Source organism: Mauremys reevesii, linkage group 5, assembly GCF_016161935.1.
Source record: "Mauremys reevesii isolate NIE-2019 linkage group 5, ASM1616193v1, whole genome shotgun sequence".
NCBI classification, from domain to species: domain Eukaryota; kingdom Metazoa; phylum Chordata; order Testudines; family Geoemydidae; genus Mauremys; species Mauremys reevesii.
The window spans coordinates 69,404,639-69,418,933 of record NC_052627.1 but is presented as its reverse complement, the minus strand read 5'-3'; the positions used below and the strand labels follow the sequence as shown (position 1 = coordinate 69,418,933).

Genomic DNA, 14,295 nt, shown 5'->3' with positions numbered 1-14,295 from the left:
GTTTACTAACTGTGTAGAGTTTTTTATATAATATTTTAAATAGGGCATCAAAATAGGTATTCCTACTTTGATTTGATCTTTAATTTCCAGTTCTGTTTCTTGTTTTATTGAATATCCTAATCTGAAGTTTTTTATGACCTTTTCAGATGTTAAGAACATGTTCACTCCCAGATCTTTCCAAGTTGTACAGAACACTAGTTGATGTTCCCATTGTAGCAGATGTACAACATCAAGACAACCTTGAAATAGAGGATATGGAAGATGAGCATGTCAAAGAAGGGCATTCTGATTCTGAAGACATGTAAGCATAAAATATTTATGAACTACTGCAAAAAATATAGAGAGATAATAAAGACCTCTTCACTTAACTGACATACACTAGAAAATAACTATTATCCTCATCCACCTATACTTGTATTTTATCTCTTTTATTGGACCAACTTCTGTTTGTGAAAGAGAGAAGGTTTTGAGCTCTTGCTCATGTCTGGAAAAGGTACTTAGAGTACTCTAAGGGACCATTCAAGGTGAAGTGGTCCTTGAATGGTCCCTTAGAATTTGTGCTAACTACTTATGCTAAACTATCTGTTCAACCTTTTACCCAGAGTGTCTCAGCTAAATACAAAAAGAACAGGAGTACTTGTGGCACCTTAGAGACTAATACATTTTTTTCAGCATGAGCTTTTGTGAGCTACAGCTCACTTCTTTGGATGCATAGAATGGAACACACAGACAGGAGATATTTATACATACAGAGAACATGAAAAGGTGGAAGTATGCATACCAACAGGAAGAGTCTAATATGCTATCATCAGCAGGAGAAAAAAAACTTTTTAAGTGATAATTAAGATGACCCATAGAAGGTGTGAGGAGAACTTAACATAGGGAAATAGATTCAATTAGTGTAATGACCCAACCATTCTCAGTCTCTGTTTAGGTCTGGGTTAATTGTGTCTAATTTGCATATTAATTCAAGTTCAGCAGTCTCTCTCTGGAGTCTGTTTTTGAAGTTTTTTTGTTGCAAAATTGCCACCTTCAAGTTTGTCACTGAGTGGTTAGAGAGGTTGAAGATACCTTTCCCAGACATGGGGAAGAGCTCTCTGTAGCTCAAAACCTTGTCAGAAATTGGTCCAATAAAAGATAAAACCTCACACACCTTGTATCTCTAATATCCTGATACTAACATGGCTACAACAACACTGCATACAAAACAGAGGTATGTTTTAGTCTCTCCCATCTTAAACCAAAACCCTACCCTTAACACCTCTTGCCTCTCCAACTACCACTCCATCTTCTTTTTTCCTTTCATCTCTAAGCTCATTGAATGCACTGTCAGCAACTGTTGTCTGGAGTTCATCTCCTCTAGTTCATTCCTAGATGCTCTTCAGGCCCCTTGCATGCCACTAAAACCAAACTCTTGTTGACACTAACGACTCCTTTCTAGTTGAAGTTCAGAACCCAATACTCCATCCTTGTTCTCTTTGTCAAAGGTGGTTGCCATGTCATAACTGACCATTGTTAGCCATTCTCTGGTTGTTTTTTCCATGTAACCTACAAAGGAAACTTTTACTCTTCAATTATACACCTTTTTCATACCATGAACACATAAACAGTACTGTTATACAGTACAGAAGTATTATCATTCAATGTATGCCACATATACCCTTTCACTAAAATAACCTTATTACAGAACTTTGGAAGAACAAGCCAGGACAAGCACACCCACTTTGAGAAGTTCACTTAATATAACTTCTAGTCCAATAGCTATCCACCATCCCCAGCCCTCTGGCTAAAAGTCTGAGGTAGCCAGAAGGATCCCTTGTACAATATGGGGAGTGGGTTAACTTTTCATGTCCTTGCTTCCAAAGACTGTCAGTATGCAAATTTTAACAACAATTCTCAATTAAAAGATTTGGCCAATGTAGTTTCTTTCTCTTACTTAAGAAAATGTATTAGACTTTAGTATATCACATTTTCTGATGTAACCAAACACTTTGTATTCTAAATTGAACAAAACAAGTATCTGCATTGCAATGCAACATTTTCGCTTGATGTCAAATCAGACCATCTCATGAAAATATTAAACACAACAATTTTTTTTCCACGAGACAAAACACCACAAAACAGAACATAGAACACACAACATAATTGTGACTGCCAGTAAATCATAGTACGTTGAATGCTGTGTAGCTGGCATTAATGTTCTTTGATTATCTGAAAGACAAAAACAGAGGTCCACCCCTTCGGGGCAGTTAAATACTTAAAATATACAAATACTCTTGTTGATTCTAGGCAAAACAGAGGAATTACCCCATATTTTCTCGTATGTGCTTCTTAGACAGCCCTGGTTCAGCGGCCTCTACCTTATCAGTTAGTTAATTTGCATTAACACAGATGCTCTCCGGCTTGCTCTTTTTTTTTACTGTTAACTCCTGCTTTTAAACACTGAAAGAATACCATCCCCACGTATAGTGCCTGTAGGGCCTAATAAAATTTCATTACATAGCACTGTATACATTCTTCAACTGATTTAACAAAATCGTTCATAGCCAAATGAGTGCAATCTAATAATTTCTTTGCCTGAATTCATTCACAAACATGTCAAAGACACCAAAAAACTGTTCTCTTTAGCATTTTCACAAAGTTCAACTGCTGTTCCCCCCAGCAAACACAGAGTCAATTTTTCATTTTCCCTTAAAAATCAATTGCTTTTTTCCTTCCAACAGCCACTTTACCAATGCAAATCACCATTCCAAATATCCTTCTGAGTATTTGAAATCCTCATGCTTATATTCACTTACTCCTTCTTTCCACTACACCCTCAAAAGTTTCCAACCTGTTTTCCAAATCTCTTTGTCTGTTGCCCTGCCTGCCTGGGCCCGATCCTTTTTTCTCGCTGAATCGTCCCTATCCTAGGCACTACCAGTTTAGCTAGGAGGGTGGGCTTCACAACTAGCCCTCACCCTTCTGGTCTTGTCCCTAAAACATTTTTACTCCCAAACTACTCGAGTCCTCCCTAGTAAGGCTTGCCACCTGGGCAAAAATACATGGCCAGTCACTTAACACATAATCCAAACCCCTTTGGGGGTCTACCCAGAGACCCACCCATTTGTCTGCTGACACTTAAACAGAAAAGAAAATTACACAAAAAGCAAAGAAAATTACAGTCTAAGCCAAATTTTTCTACTTCTATTATATTGTCCGCTACGGGGCGGGACTGTAAAAATCTCAGGACAACCTCAGAGCTTCATCGCACACATGGCTTCCACCCTGAGGAATTACGAACGAGAAGTTCAGTTCCGCTCACACACCTAACGCCCAAATGAACAGAGCAGAAAAACATCAGTAACCGGTTAAACAAAACAGAGCCAAAGCTAAATAGTGCACCAAAACCAAATAGTGTCTCCTTATTCTATTAGGGCTCACCTTTAACCATACAATCCTTATCATATAATAACAAACCAAGCAAACATAAAATAACAAGGGTAAAACAGATAGATGGTGTAAATTCTACAGGGCTTCCCAATTCTCTATTGCTCACCAAACTGTGACAAATTTCTGTTACCAATTATCCCTTATGTCAGGTGATCAAACTGACATTGCAGGACTGGGGGGGTAGATAGAGAAATCACACCATATATCCACATTTTAAAGCTTCATTAAAAATAATAAAACAACAATGGAGAGTATTGGGAACACTCCCACATCACTCAGGAAAAATATGAATGCCCCAAGCCTTAAACCACTTTAATACTCACACATGTCTCACTGGGAAGTTAAGCTTTGCAAATATAATTCCAATTCTGTAACTTGTAGTGCCTCTATTTTCCACAAGCAGCTGGGTTGAAAGCAGTTTTCTTTGCACTTAGCATAGTCCGCACTAATTCATGACCTTGAAGACAAAACAACTTCTCCTTTATCTCAGGGCTAAGCCGAATTTCAAATTAACCCGTTCCTAGACAAATTGCTCACACTGTGTCAGAGGTTTTTTCTTTGTGATTAAAGCTCCACTGAGATATATGATCTTTTCTAGATAGAAGGTACCTTCTAATGGGCATTGTTTAAATGAATTTTCACGCGTATACAGATTCCAATCATTTAAATACCTGCAGGTTTTAGGACCATAATGTACGTACATGTAATATGCTGGGGCACCCTTAGGGGGTAAGGTGGAATATTTAGACAGTCCCTTACCCATTTTCCACTTACACACACAGAGAGGGTGTCCTGTCCGTGCTAGCGGCTCAAAAACCAAGGAGATGATCAGACTGTCAGTAGCCCACACGGAGGGGAAAAGGGAGGGAAGATGGGTTCACACACCCCTAGACCCAGGCAGCTTCCTCGCCGGACTATGCCAGGCTGAGTCAGCCCACCGTGGGTCGGATCTCCTAAAGATCCACTAGTTACCGGGCTAGCCCGGTAACAGCCACTCACACTGGTGTACACACACACACACCAAGGCCTCTTTTTCTTCCTTTCTCTTTTTAACCCTTTTTCAACCTTTTTATCTCTTTTTTTTTTTTTTTTTTTTTTTAAACCATGATGCATCTTTACCTGGTCCGGACCAATACCATGAGGCGGTATGACAACCCCTCTCGAGGCGGTAAAAACCCCTCAGCACCAGTGCATTCTAATGCATTTACCTATGCATTACCTTATGCATTACCTTATGCATTTCCTTGGCCAACTCAGCAGTTCCCAGTACTGCTATAAACTAACCTTATTGGGGCCTCTCCCCAATACGACTTTGCATCTGATCCTGCTGCACAGTCAATAAGTTCAGATGGCGTGAGCCCAACAGAGACAGACGTCCTCACGGAAAGTCCTCCTCCGATACCCCAATAGAGATTTCAAAAGGTCTCATACCTCTCATGTGGCGCCATGGGGTTCGAAGGGGAATGATCCGTAGTAGTTGTCTGTGGGTCCGTGGGCGTTGCCATCCCGGACGAGCCCCCAAATTGTCGAAGAAAAACTTGTTCTCGCTTTTTGTTTGGGTGCAGCAAAATTAAATACTTTATTATTTCTCCAGTAATTACAATGGAGGGAGAGAGTGCCATAGGACACAGGGTCCTGGACAGGTCTCTCAACTGGTAAACAATTACATCAAGCCTTTATACCGTTGTTTCAGACAATTTCTAGCAATAATACAGACAGTAAAAAGCAACAAATACATTTTGTTTATACATAAGCTTTTCTGCTATCTCACTAGAAAAACAAGAGTGCAAGACTGCATATTGCAAGGTCGTAATAACTTTCACACAATTCACTCTGTCTTACATTATCTTGCTTCCTCACGTCACCAGGGTCACAGTTAACCTAACTCATGCTAACTAACATTCATTAAGATCTCTTCAAAACCTTGTTAATTATTTACTGGCTTCCACACCATGCTCTTCTTGAAATCTTGTCTTCCATTGATTTCCTTGACTCTATCCTCTCCTTGTTTTTCTCCTACCTCTCTAATTGTTCCTTTAGGGTGTCCTTTGAAGGATCGCCTATACGGCTCTTTCGGTCGTCTCCTCTTCTCCCTCTATACCTTATCTCTGGGTAATCTTATCTGCAGACACAAATTAAACTACTATTTCTATGCGGAAGATTCATGGATCTACCTCTCTATTCCAGACCTGTCGCCTTCTGTCCAAACTGTAATCTTTGCCTGTCTCCTTGTCCTCTCCTAGTGGATATCTAGTTGTCAGCTCAAACAGAACATGTCTGAAACAGAGTTTTTAATCTCTTCTCCTCCCAGCCCTCCCATTGCAATTCTACCTGCGACTTCCTTTCTTGATCACTGTGGACAACACCAGCCACCTGTCTATCACTCAGTTCGATAACCTAGGTGTCATCTTTGACATGGATCTCTTTGAAGGTCTGCTCACATTATGTCTAAATCTTGTTGATTCTTTCTGCATAACGTATTTAAGATGCAGCCTTTCCTCTCCACCTACAGAGCCAAAATCTCATCTAGGTTTCTCCTCATCTTGTGTTTTGATTACTGCAATGTCGTTTACTGTGGTCTTGACAAATGCAATCTTGCTCCATGCATATGCATCCAGAATGCTGCTGAAAAGATTGTTATCCTTCCCCATTGCTTTTACTGTCATGCCTTCTCTTTGCATTGCTACCTTGTCTCTCCCCCTTCTCTGTTGCATAAGAATGGCCCTACTGCATCAGACTAATGGTCCATCTAGTCCAATGCTAGATGCTCCAGAGGGAATGACTGGAACAGTGCAGTCGAGTGATGTATCCTGTTGCCAGTCCCAGTTTCTGGTAGTCAGAAGCTTAGGGACACACACAACATGGAGTTGTCCTTGACCATCTTGTCTAATAGCCATTGATGGACTTACCTTCCATGAAATTATCTCATTCTTTTTTTAACCCAGTAATACTTTTGGCCTTTTACAACATCTCCAGGCAACGAGTCCCACAGGTTGACTGTGTGTTTTGTGTAAAGAAGTAATTCCTTTTGTTTCTTTTAAACTTGCTGCCTATTGATTTCATTGAGTGAACCCTGATTTTTGTGTTATGTGAAGGGATAAATAACACTTTCTTATTCACTTTCTCAACATCATGTCATGATTTTATACACCTCCATAATAGACCCCCCTTAGTCATGTTTTCCAAGTTGAACAGTTCGTCTTTTTAATCTCTCCTTATATGGAAGCTGTTCCATACCCCTAATCTTTTTTTCCCCCCATTCTCTGTACTTTTCCCAATTCTAACATATCTTTTTTGAGTGCGGGTGACCAAAACTACATGCCGTATTCAAGGTGTGCGTATACCATTTAATATGGCATATTTTCTGTTTTAGTATGTATTCATTTCCTAATGGTTCCTAACATTGTTAGCTTTTTTTCACTCCTGCTGCACATTGAGCAGATGTTTTCAGAGAACTGTCCACAATGACTCCAAGATCTTTTTCTAGAGTGGTAACAGTTAATTTAGACCCCATCGCTTTGTATGTATAGCTGGGATTATATTTTCCGGCGTGCATTAATTTGCACATCTGCTATTTTCTCATCTAGTCACCCAGTTTTGTAATTCTTCACAGTCTGCTTTGGACTTAAGATAGTTAAGTGATTTAGTATGATCTGCAAACTTTGCCACCTGTTTACCCCTTTTTCCAGATCATTTCTGAATATGCTTAACAGCACTAGTCCCAGTCAGGTCCTGGGGGGGAACCTCACTGTTTACCTCTCACCTCTATGAAAACTGACCATTTATTCCTACTGTTTCCTGTCTCGTAACCAGTTACTGATCCATGAGATGACCTTCTTTCTTATCCTATGACTGCCTACTGTGCTTAAGAGCCTTTGGTGAGGGACCTTGTCAAGGACTTTCAGAAAGTCCAAGTACCTGGTAGCCACTGAATTACCCTTGTCCACATGTTTGTTGACCCCATCAAAGAATTCTAACAGATTGATGAGGCATGATTTCCCTTTACAAAAGCCATGTTGACTGTTCATCAACAATACTCCTGAGGGAATTCTGCGCCAAAAAATGAAAATTCTGCCACAATATTTTATAATTCTGCATATTGAATTTGTCGAAAATAACACCATGTAATCACGCCATTTTCAATTATTTGCTGACAAGTATTTTGAAATAAGTTACCAAAATAATTGAAAATGGTGTGATTATATTGTTTTGACAATTAAAATATGTAGAATTTTAAATTGTTTATTTTTTTTGGTGCAGAATTCCCTCAAGAGTACTAGGGTTTTGTGTGGCACAATCTGGGTGCGGGCAGCTCGGTGAGGGGTCTGGGTGGAGGGGGAATAGGACTCTGCTGGGGAGTCCAGGTGAAGGTGGTTAGGACTCAGTGTGTGGGGGTGAGGGGGAGCTGGAGGAATGGGGCTGAGGGTGATCATGGTATAGCTGTTGGGGGGGTCTGGGTATGGGGAGCTCCTGATGCAGGGGCTGAGGCTCATGGGGTGAGGATTTGGGGGGCTTGATAGGGGGGTTCTGAGTGCAGGGGGCTCCTGATGCAGAGGGGGTGCAAGGGGTTTCTGGGTTTGTGGTGGCTCCTAATGTGGAGGGAGCTTGGACAGGTTCTGGGTGCGCAGGTCGGGGAGGGGTCACTGTACAAGATGTTTTCTTTAAGAAAAAATGGTAACGTATCATTTGCCAGTGTCATAGTCTAACTGCCACACAAGTATAAGGTTTGGAATGACCTTTCTGCCTAAGATAAGGAGGGGAAATATCACTCTCTTTCCAAGAATATGCCTAAACATTTTGGTTCAGATTTAGGAGAACTTCGAGAACTGTCTGGATGGAGTTACCTTTTGTATATTATTTGTGTATATTTCTCTTCTCCCAGTACATTTGGTGAGGCAGATACAGACTTGCGGGCGCTTCAGGCCTCAATGGAACAGTTACTTAGGGAGCAGCCTAGTGAGGAATTCAGTGAAGAGGAGTTGTCTACCTTAAAGGCAGATACTGCAGCATGCATAACAAATGGTACAGAGCTGGATGATGAGGATGACAACAACCCCAGCAGTGAAAGTGTACTTAATGAAGAATGGCAGTCAGGTATAAACTTTGTTACTTGTTATTTCTCTTAGTGATGTTACTGAATTCTGTATTTCTATCACTAACAATTATATGAAGGGCTTTAGCATATAGTCTGTATAAAAGACATTATACAGAATTAAGCTTCATTTTATTGCACAACTTGGAAAAATCATATGATTAGATTTTATTTAGGGTCATAGACTATAACCAGTGTTGAAGGGAAATGTTTAGTCTTCAGTGGACAATGATTACAAATAAGTATGAAGTAACTTTGTTATCTAGAACGGTTACCTTCAGGAAAGGTCCAAGACACTGTACTGCTCACATAATCTTTTTCCATCTACTGTGCATGATTGTGTCACATACATGTGAACAGGGAATATTAGCTGGTGTGACTGGAGTAAATGAGAAGCTGCATTAGGATAAAGCATACAAGAGATGTGAAATTTTTCAACCTTGCCATTACTAGAAATATCTACTAATGCAGTGGAACTGGAAATATGATTTAGTTAGTTTCAGAAAATCCCATTACCTTGCTGCTTTTAGAATGTGATGTTAGCAGCATAAAATGCTGTGCTAAAGTCAAGTTCTAAAATCCTGGTTAAAAGCAGAATATTTTAGTACTGCTTAAAAAAGGCAAACATGAAAATTTAGAAAGTGGTCAGAATAAATGAATGAATTTTAATGAGTTCTACATTGTGTGGGAATAATTTATGTATAAGTATAATTTATGTAAGTGTAAAAGAATAACAGTATTCAAGAAATGAGGTTGTATAGATATCTCTATCATTCTTGCATTGATGTAGGGTACGTCTCAACAAACCAAAGATATGTGATGTCCTTGTAGTATAATACTTCCATTTATAATAGTACCTTTTTATGAGATATCTCAAAGGCCTTTCTAGAAATTAAATGAGCCTCACAAACTACTACTACTTTTCTCCTCCTAGTTCTCACTTGTCTCTATAGATATCCCTATTTTACAGATAATTAAAAGTGTTGCTCACTCTTGAAATTTTATCACAAGTCTCTCACTATTGGTGTCTTCTTAATATGACTCCAGGAGCTGGGGCATTATTTCATGAGAATCTTAGCTTTCATTTATAATTTTAAAAAAGTTTATTAGACCTTATGGTACAGAGAAAAGCTTGAAAACACAACTCCTACATGCTCAAAATCCAGAGGGCAAAAAAAAACCCCTATAATATAGTGCTTTAAAGATGTCATGATTTGAAGGTAAGCTTATGATTTTTGAACACATTAGGTTGGCAATACTGGATTAAGCTTGTAATTTGGTCAAGACTGTAATTTACCACAGTCATGGAGAGCGTTGGTGGTAGAATTGGCAATTACAATTTGGAACTGGAAGTTGAGATTTCTGGGTTTTAACTACTAGACAATGCTACCTATTTTGCAAAATTTGTTAATGTAAGCTTTATGACAGTACTTCTGGGTTTCTATTGGCAATTTAAAAAAATGCTCCCTACATTAAATTGGAAACACAAATCTCCTCTTGAAGTCCGTGTACCATGTTGTACAGATCTCTGAGCTGTTGTCAGAAGTGAACCCAAGGGTTCCGTGCATGCTGTTTTAAGGGGAGACTTAGGACAGTTAGGTACCCACCTTTGAAAATCATCCCTTAATGATAAAGATTATATATGTTCTGCCTAAATCAGTGGATGGCTGCATTTTATTAAGCTGTTAGAGTAGAACGTCAGCATTACGAACACCAGAGTTACGAACTGACTGGTCATAAGAACAGCCGTACCGGGCCAGACCAAAGGTCCATCTAGCCCAGTATCTGTCTACCGACAGTGGCCAATGCCAGGTGCCCCAGAGGGCATGAACCTAACAGGCAATGATCAAGTGATCTCTCTCCTGCCATTCATCTCCATCCTCTGACAGAGGCTAGGGACACCATTCCTTACCCATCCTGGCAAATAGCCATCTATGGACTTAACCACCATGAATTTATCCAGTTCTCTTTTAAACGCTGTTATACTCTTAGTCTTCACAACCGCCTCAGGTAAGGAGTTCCACAAGTTGACTGTGCACTGCGTGAAGAAGAACTTCCTTTTATTTGTTTTAAACTTGCTGCCTATTAATTTCATTTGGTGACCCCTAGTTCTTGTATTATGGGAATAAGTAAATAACTTTTCCTTATCCACTTTCTCAACATCACTCATGATTTTATATACTTCTATCATATCCCCACTTAGTCTCCTCTTTTCCAAGCTGAAGAGGCCTAGCCTCTTTAATCTCTCCTCATATGGGACCCTCTCCAAACCCCTAATCATTTTAGTTGCCCTTTTCTGAACCTTTTCTAGTGCCAGTATATCTTTTTTGAGGTGAGGAGACCACACCTGTACACAGTATTCAAGATGTATCAGAGGGGTAGCCGTGTTAGTCTGGTTCTGTAGAAGCAGCAAAGAATCCTGTGGCACCTTATAGACTAACAGACGTTTTGCAGCATGAGCTTTCGTGGGTGAATACCCACTTCTTCGGATGCAAGCAGTGGAAATTTCCAGGGGCAGATGTATATATAAGCAAGCAAGAAGCAAGCTAGAGATAACGAGGTTAGATCAATCAGGGAGGATGAGGCCCTGTTCCAGCAGCTGAGGTGTGAAAACCAAGGGAGGAGAAACTGGTTCTGTAATTGGCAAGCCATTCACAGTCTTTGTTTAGTCCTGAGCTGATGGTGTTAAATTTGCAGATGAACTGGAGCTCAGCAGTTTCTCTTTGAAGTCTGGTCCTAAAGTTTTTTTGCTGTAGGATGGCCACCTTAAAATCTGCTATTGTGTGGCCAGGAGGTTGAAGTGTTCTCCTACAGGTTTTTGTATATTGCCATTCCTAATGTCTGATTTGTGTCCATTTATCCTTTTCCTTAGAGACTGTCCAGTTTGGCCGATGTACATAGCAGAGGGGCATTGCTGGCATATGATGGCATATATTACATTGGTGGACGTGCAGGTGAATGAACCGGTGATGGTGTGGCTGATCTGGTTAGGTCCTGTGATGGTGTTGCTGGTGTAGATATGTGGGCAGAGTTGGCATCGAGGTTTGTTGCATGGGTTGGTTCCTGAGCTAGAGTTACTATGGTGCGGTGTGCAGTTGCTGGTGAGAATATGCTTCAGGTTGGCAGGTTGTCTGTGGGCGAGGACTGGCCTGCCACCCAAGGCCTGTGAAAGTGTGGGATCATTGTCCAGGATGGGTTGTAGATCCCTGATGATGCGTTGGAGGGGTTTGAGCTGGGGACTGTATGTGATGGCCAGTGGAGTCCTGGTGGTTTCTTTCTTGGGTTTGTCTTGCAGTAGGATGCTTCTGGGTACACATCTGGCTCTGTTGATCTGTTTCCTTATTTCCTCATGTGGGTACTGTAGTCTTGAGAATGCTTGGTGGAGATTTTCTAGGTGTTGGTCTCTGTCTGCGGGGTTAGAGCAGATACGGTTGTACCTCAGTGCTTGGCTGTAGACAGTGGATCTTGTGGTGTGCCCGGGATGGAAGCTGGAGGCATGAAGGTAGGCATAGCGGTCGGTAGGTTTTTGGTATAGGGTGGTGTTAATGTGACCAACAATAATATGCACCGTGGAGTCAAGGAAGTGGACCATCCGTGTAGATAGGTCCAGGCTGAGGTTGATGGAGGGGTGGAAGCTGTTGAAATCATGGTGGAATTTTTCCAGAGTCTCCTTCCCATGGGTCCAGATGATGAAGATGTCATCAATGTAGCGTAGGTAGAGAAGGGGCATGAGTGGATGGGAGCTGAGGAAGCGTTGTTCCAGGTCGGCCATAAAAATATTGGCATATTGTGGGGCCATGCGGGTGCCCATAGCGGTGCCACTGATCTGGAGATATATATTGTCATTAAATTTGAAATAGTTGTGTGTGAGGATAAAGGCACAGAGCTCAGCAACCAGTTGTGCTGTGGCATCATCAGGGATACTGTTCCTGACAGCTTGTATTCCATCAGTGTGTGGGATGTTTGTGTAGAGAGCCTCTACATCCATGGTGGCTAGGATGGTGTTTTCTGGAAGGTCACCAATGCATTGTAGTTTCCTCAGGAAATCAGTGGTGTCACGGAGATAGCTGGGAGTGCTGGTAACATAGGACTCTCTGAGTAGAGAGTCCACATATCCAGACAGTCCTTCAATGAGAGTTCCAATGCCAGAGATGATGGAGCGTCCAGGATTTCCGGGTTTGTGGATCTTGGGTAGTAGGTAGAATAACCCTGGTTGGGGTTCTAAGGGTATGTTGATTTGTTCCAGTGTTAGTGTAGGGAGTGTCCTGAGTAGATGGTGCAGTTTCTTAGTGTATTCCTCAGTGGGATCTGAGGGAAGTAGCCTGTAAAATTTGGTATTGGAGAGTTGTCTGGCGGCCTCCTTTTGGTAGTCAGACCTGTTCATGATGACAACAGCACCTCCTTTATCAGCCTCTTCGATTATAATGTCAGGATGGTTTCTGAGGCTGTGGATGGCATTGCGTTCTGCACGACTTAGGTTGTGAGGCAAGCGAAGTTGTTTTTCCACAATTTCTGCCTGTGCACGTCGGCGGAAGCATTCAATGTATAGGTCCAGACTGTCATTTCGACCCTCAGGAGGAGTCCAGGTGGAGTTCTTCTTCTTGTGCTGTTGGTGGGAGGGTAACTGTGTATCAGTGCGCTGTTCAGTGTTGTCCTGGAAGTATTCTTTGAATGGCAATATACAAAAACCTGTAGGAGAACACTTCAACCTCCCTGGCCACACAATAGCAGATTTTAAGGTGGCCATCCTACAGCAAAAAAACTTTAGGACCAGACTTCAAAGAGAAACTGCTGAGCTCCAGTTCATCTGCAAATTTAACACCATCAGCTCAGGACTAAACAAAGACTGTGAATGGCTTGCCAATTACAGAACCAGTTTCTCCTCCCTTGGTTTTCACACCTCAGCTGCTGGAACAGGGCCTCATCCTCCCTGATTGATCTAACCTCGTTATCTCTAGCTTGCTTCTTGCTTGCTTATATATACATATGCCCCTGGAAATTTCCACTGCTTGCATCTGAAGAAGTGGGTATTCACCCACGAAAGCTCATGCTGCAAAACGTCTGTTAGTCTATAAGGTGCCACAGGATTCAGTATTCGAGATGTGGGCGTACCATGGATTTATAGAAGGGCAATAATATATTCTCCGTCTTATTCTCTATCCCCTTTTTAATGATTCCTAACATCCTGATTGCTTTTTTGACCACCTCTGCACACTGCGTGGACATCTTCAGAGAACTATCCACGATGACTCCAAGATCTTTTTCCTGACTCATTGTAGCTAAATTAGCCCCCATCATATTCTATATATAGTTGGGGTTATTTTTTCCTATGTGCATTACTTTACATTTATCCACCTTAAATTTCATTTGCCATTTTGTTGCCCAAACACTTAGTTTTGTGAGATCTTTTTGAAGTTCTTCACAGTCTGCTTTGGTCTTAACTATCTTGAGCAGTTTAGTATCATCTGCAAACTTTGCCACCTCACTGTTTACCCCTTTCTCCAGATCATTTATGAATAAATTGAATAGGATTGGTCCTAGGACTGACCTCATTTGGAACTGGAAGTATGCAATCAGGCAGCAGCAGAGACGGAAAAAAGAGACGCAAATACAGTATAGTACTGTGTTAAACATAAACTACTGAAAAAAGGGAAGGAAACTGATCCTGTGCTTGTTTCATTTAATTTAAGATGGTTGGAAGCAGCATTTTTCTTCTGTATAGTAAAGTTTCAAAGCTGTATGAAGTCAATGTTCAGTTGTAAACTTTTGAA

General features: G+C 41.0%; 1 protein-coding gene across 7 annotated transcripts in view; it reads left to right on the top strand.

Moving 5' to 3' along the window:
- The window catches only part of NEK1 (NIMA related kinase 1), a 142,155-nt gene that overhangs the window by 114,317 nt on the left and 13,543 nt on the right, over positions 1-14,295 (top strand). For all 7 annotated transcript variants that reach the window (XM_039542325.1, XM_039542324.1, XM_039542326.1 and 4 more), the window contains 2 exons: positions 147-301; positions 8,315-8,526. In XM_039542325.1, the coding sequence (XP_039398259.1) occupies positions 147-301; positions 8,315-8,526 (367 nt within the window). The remainder of the gene's footprint in view (positions 1-146; positions 302-8,314; positions 8,527-14,295) is intronic.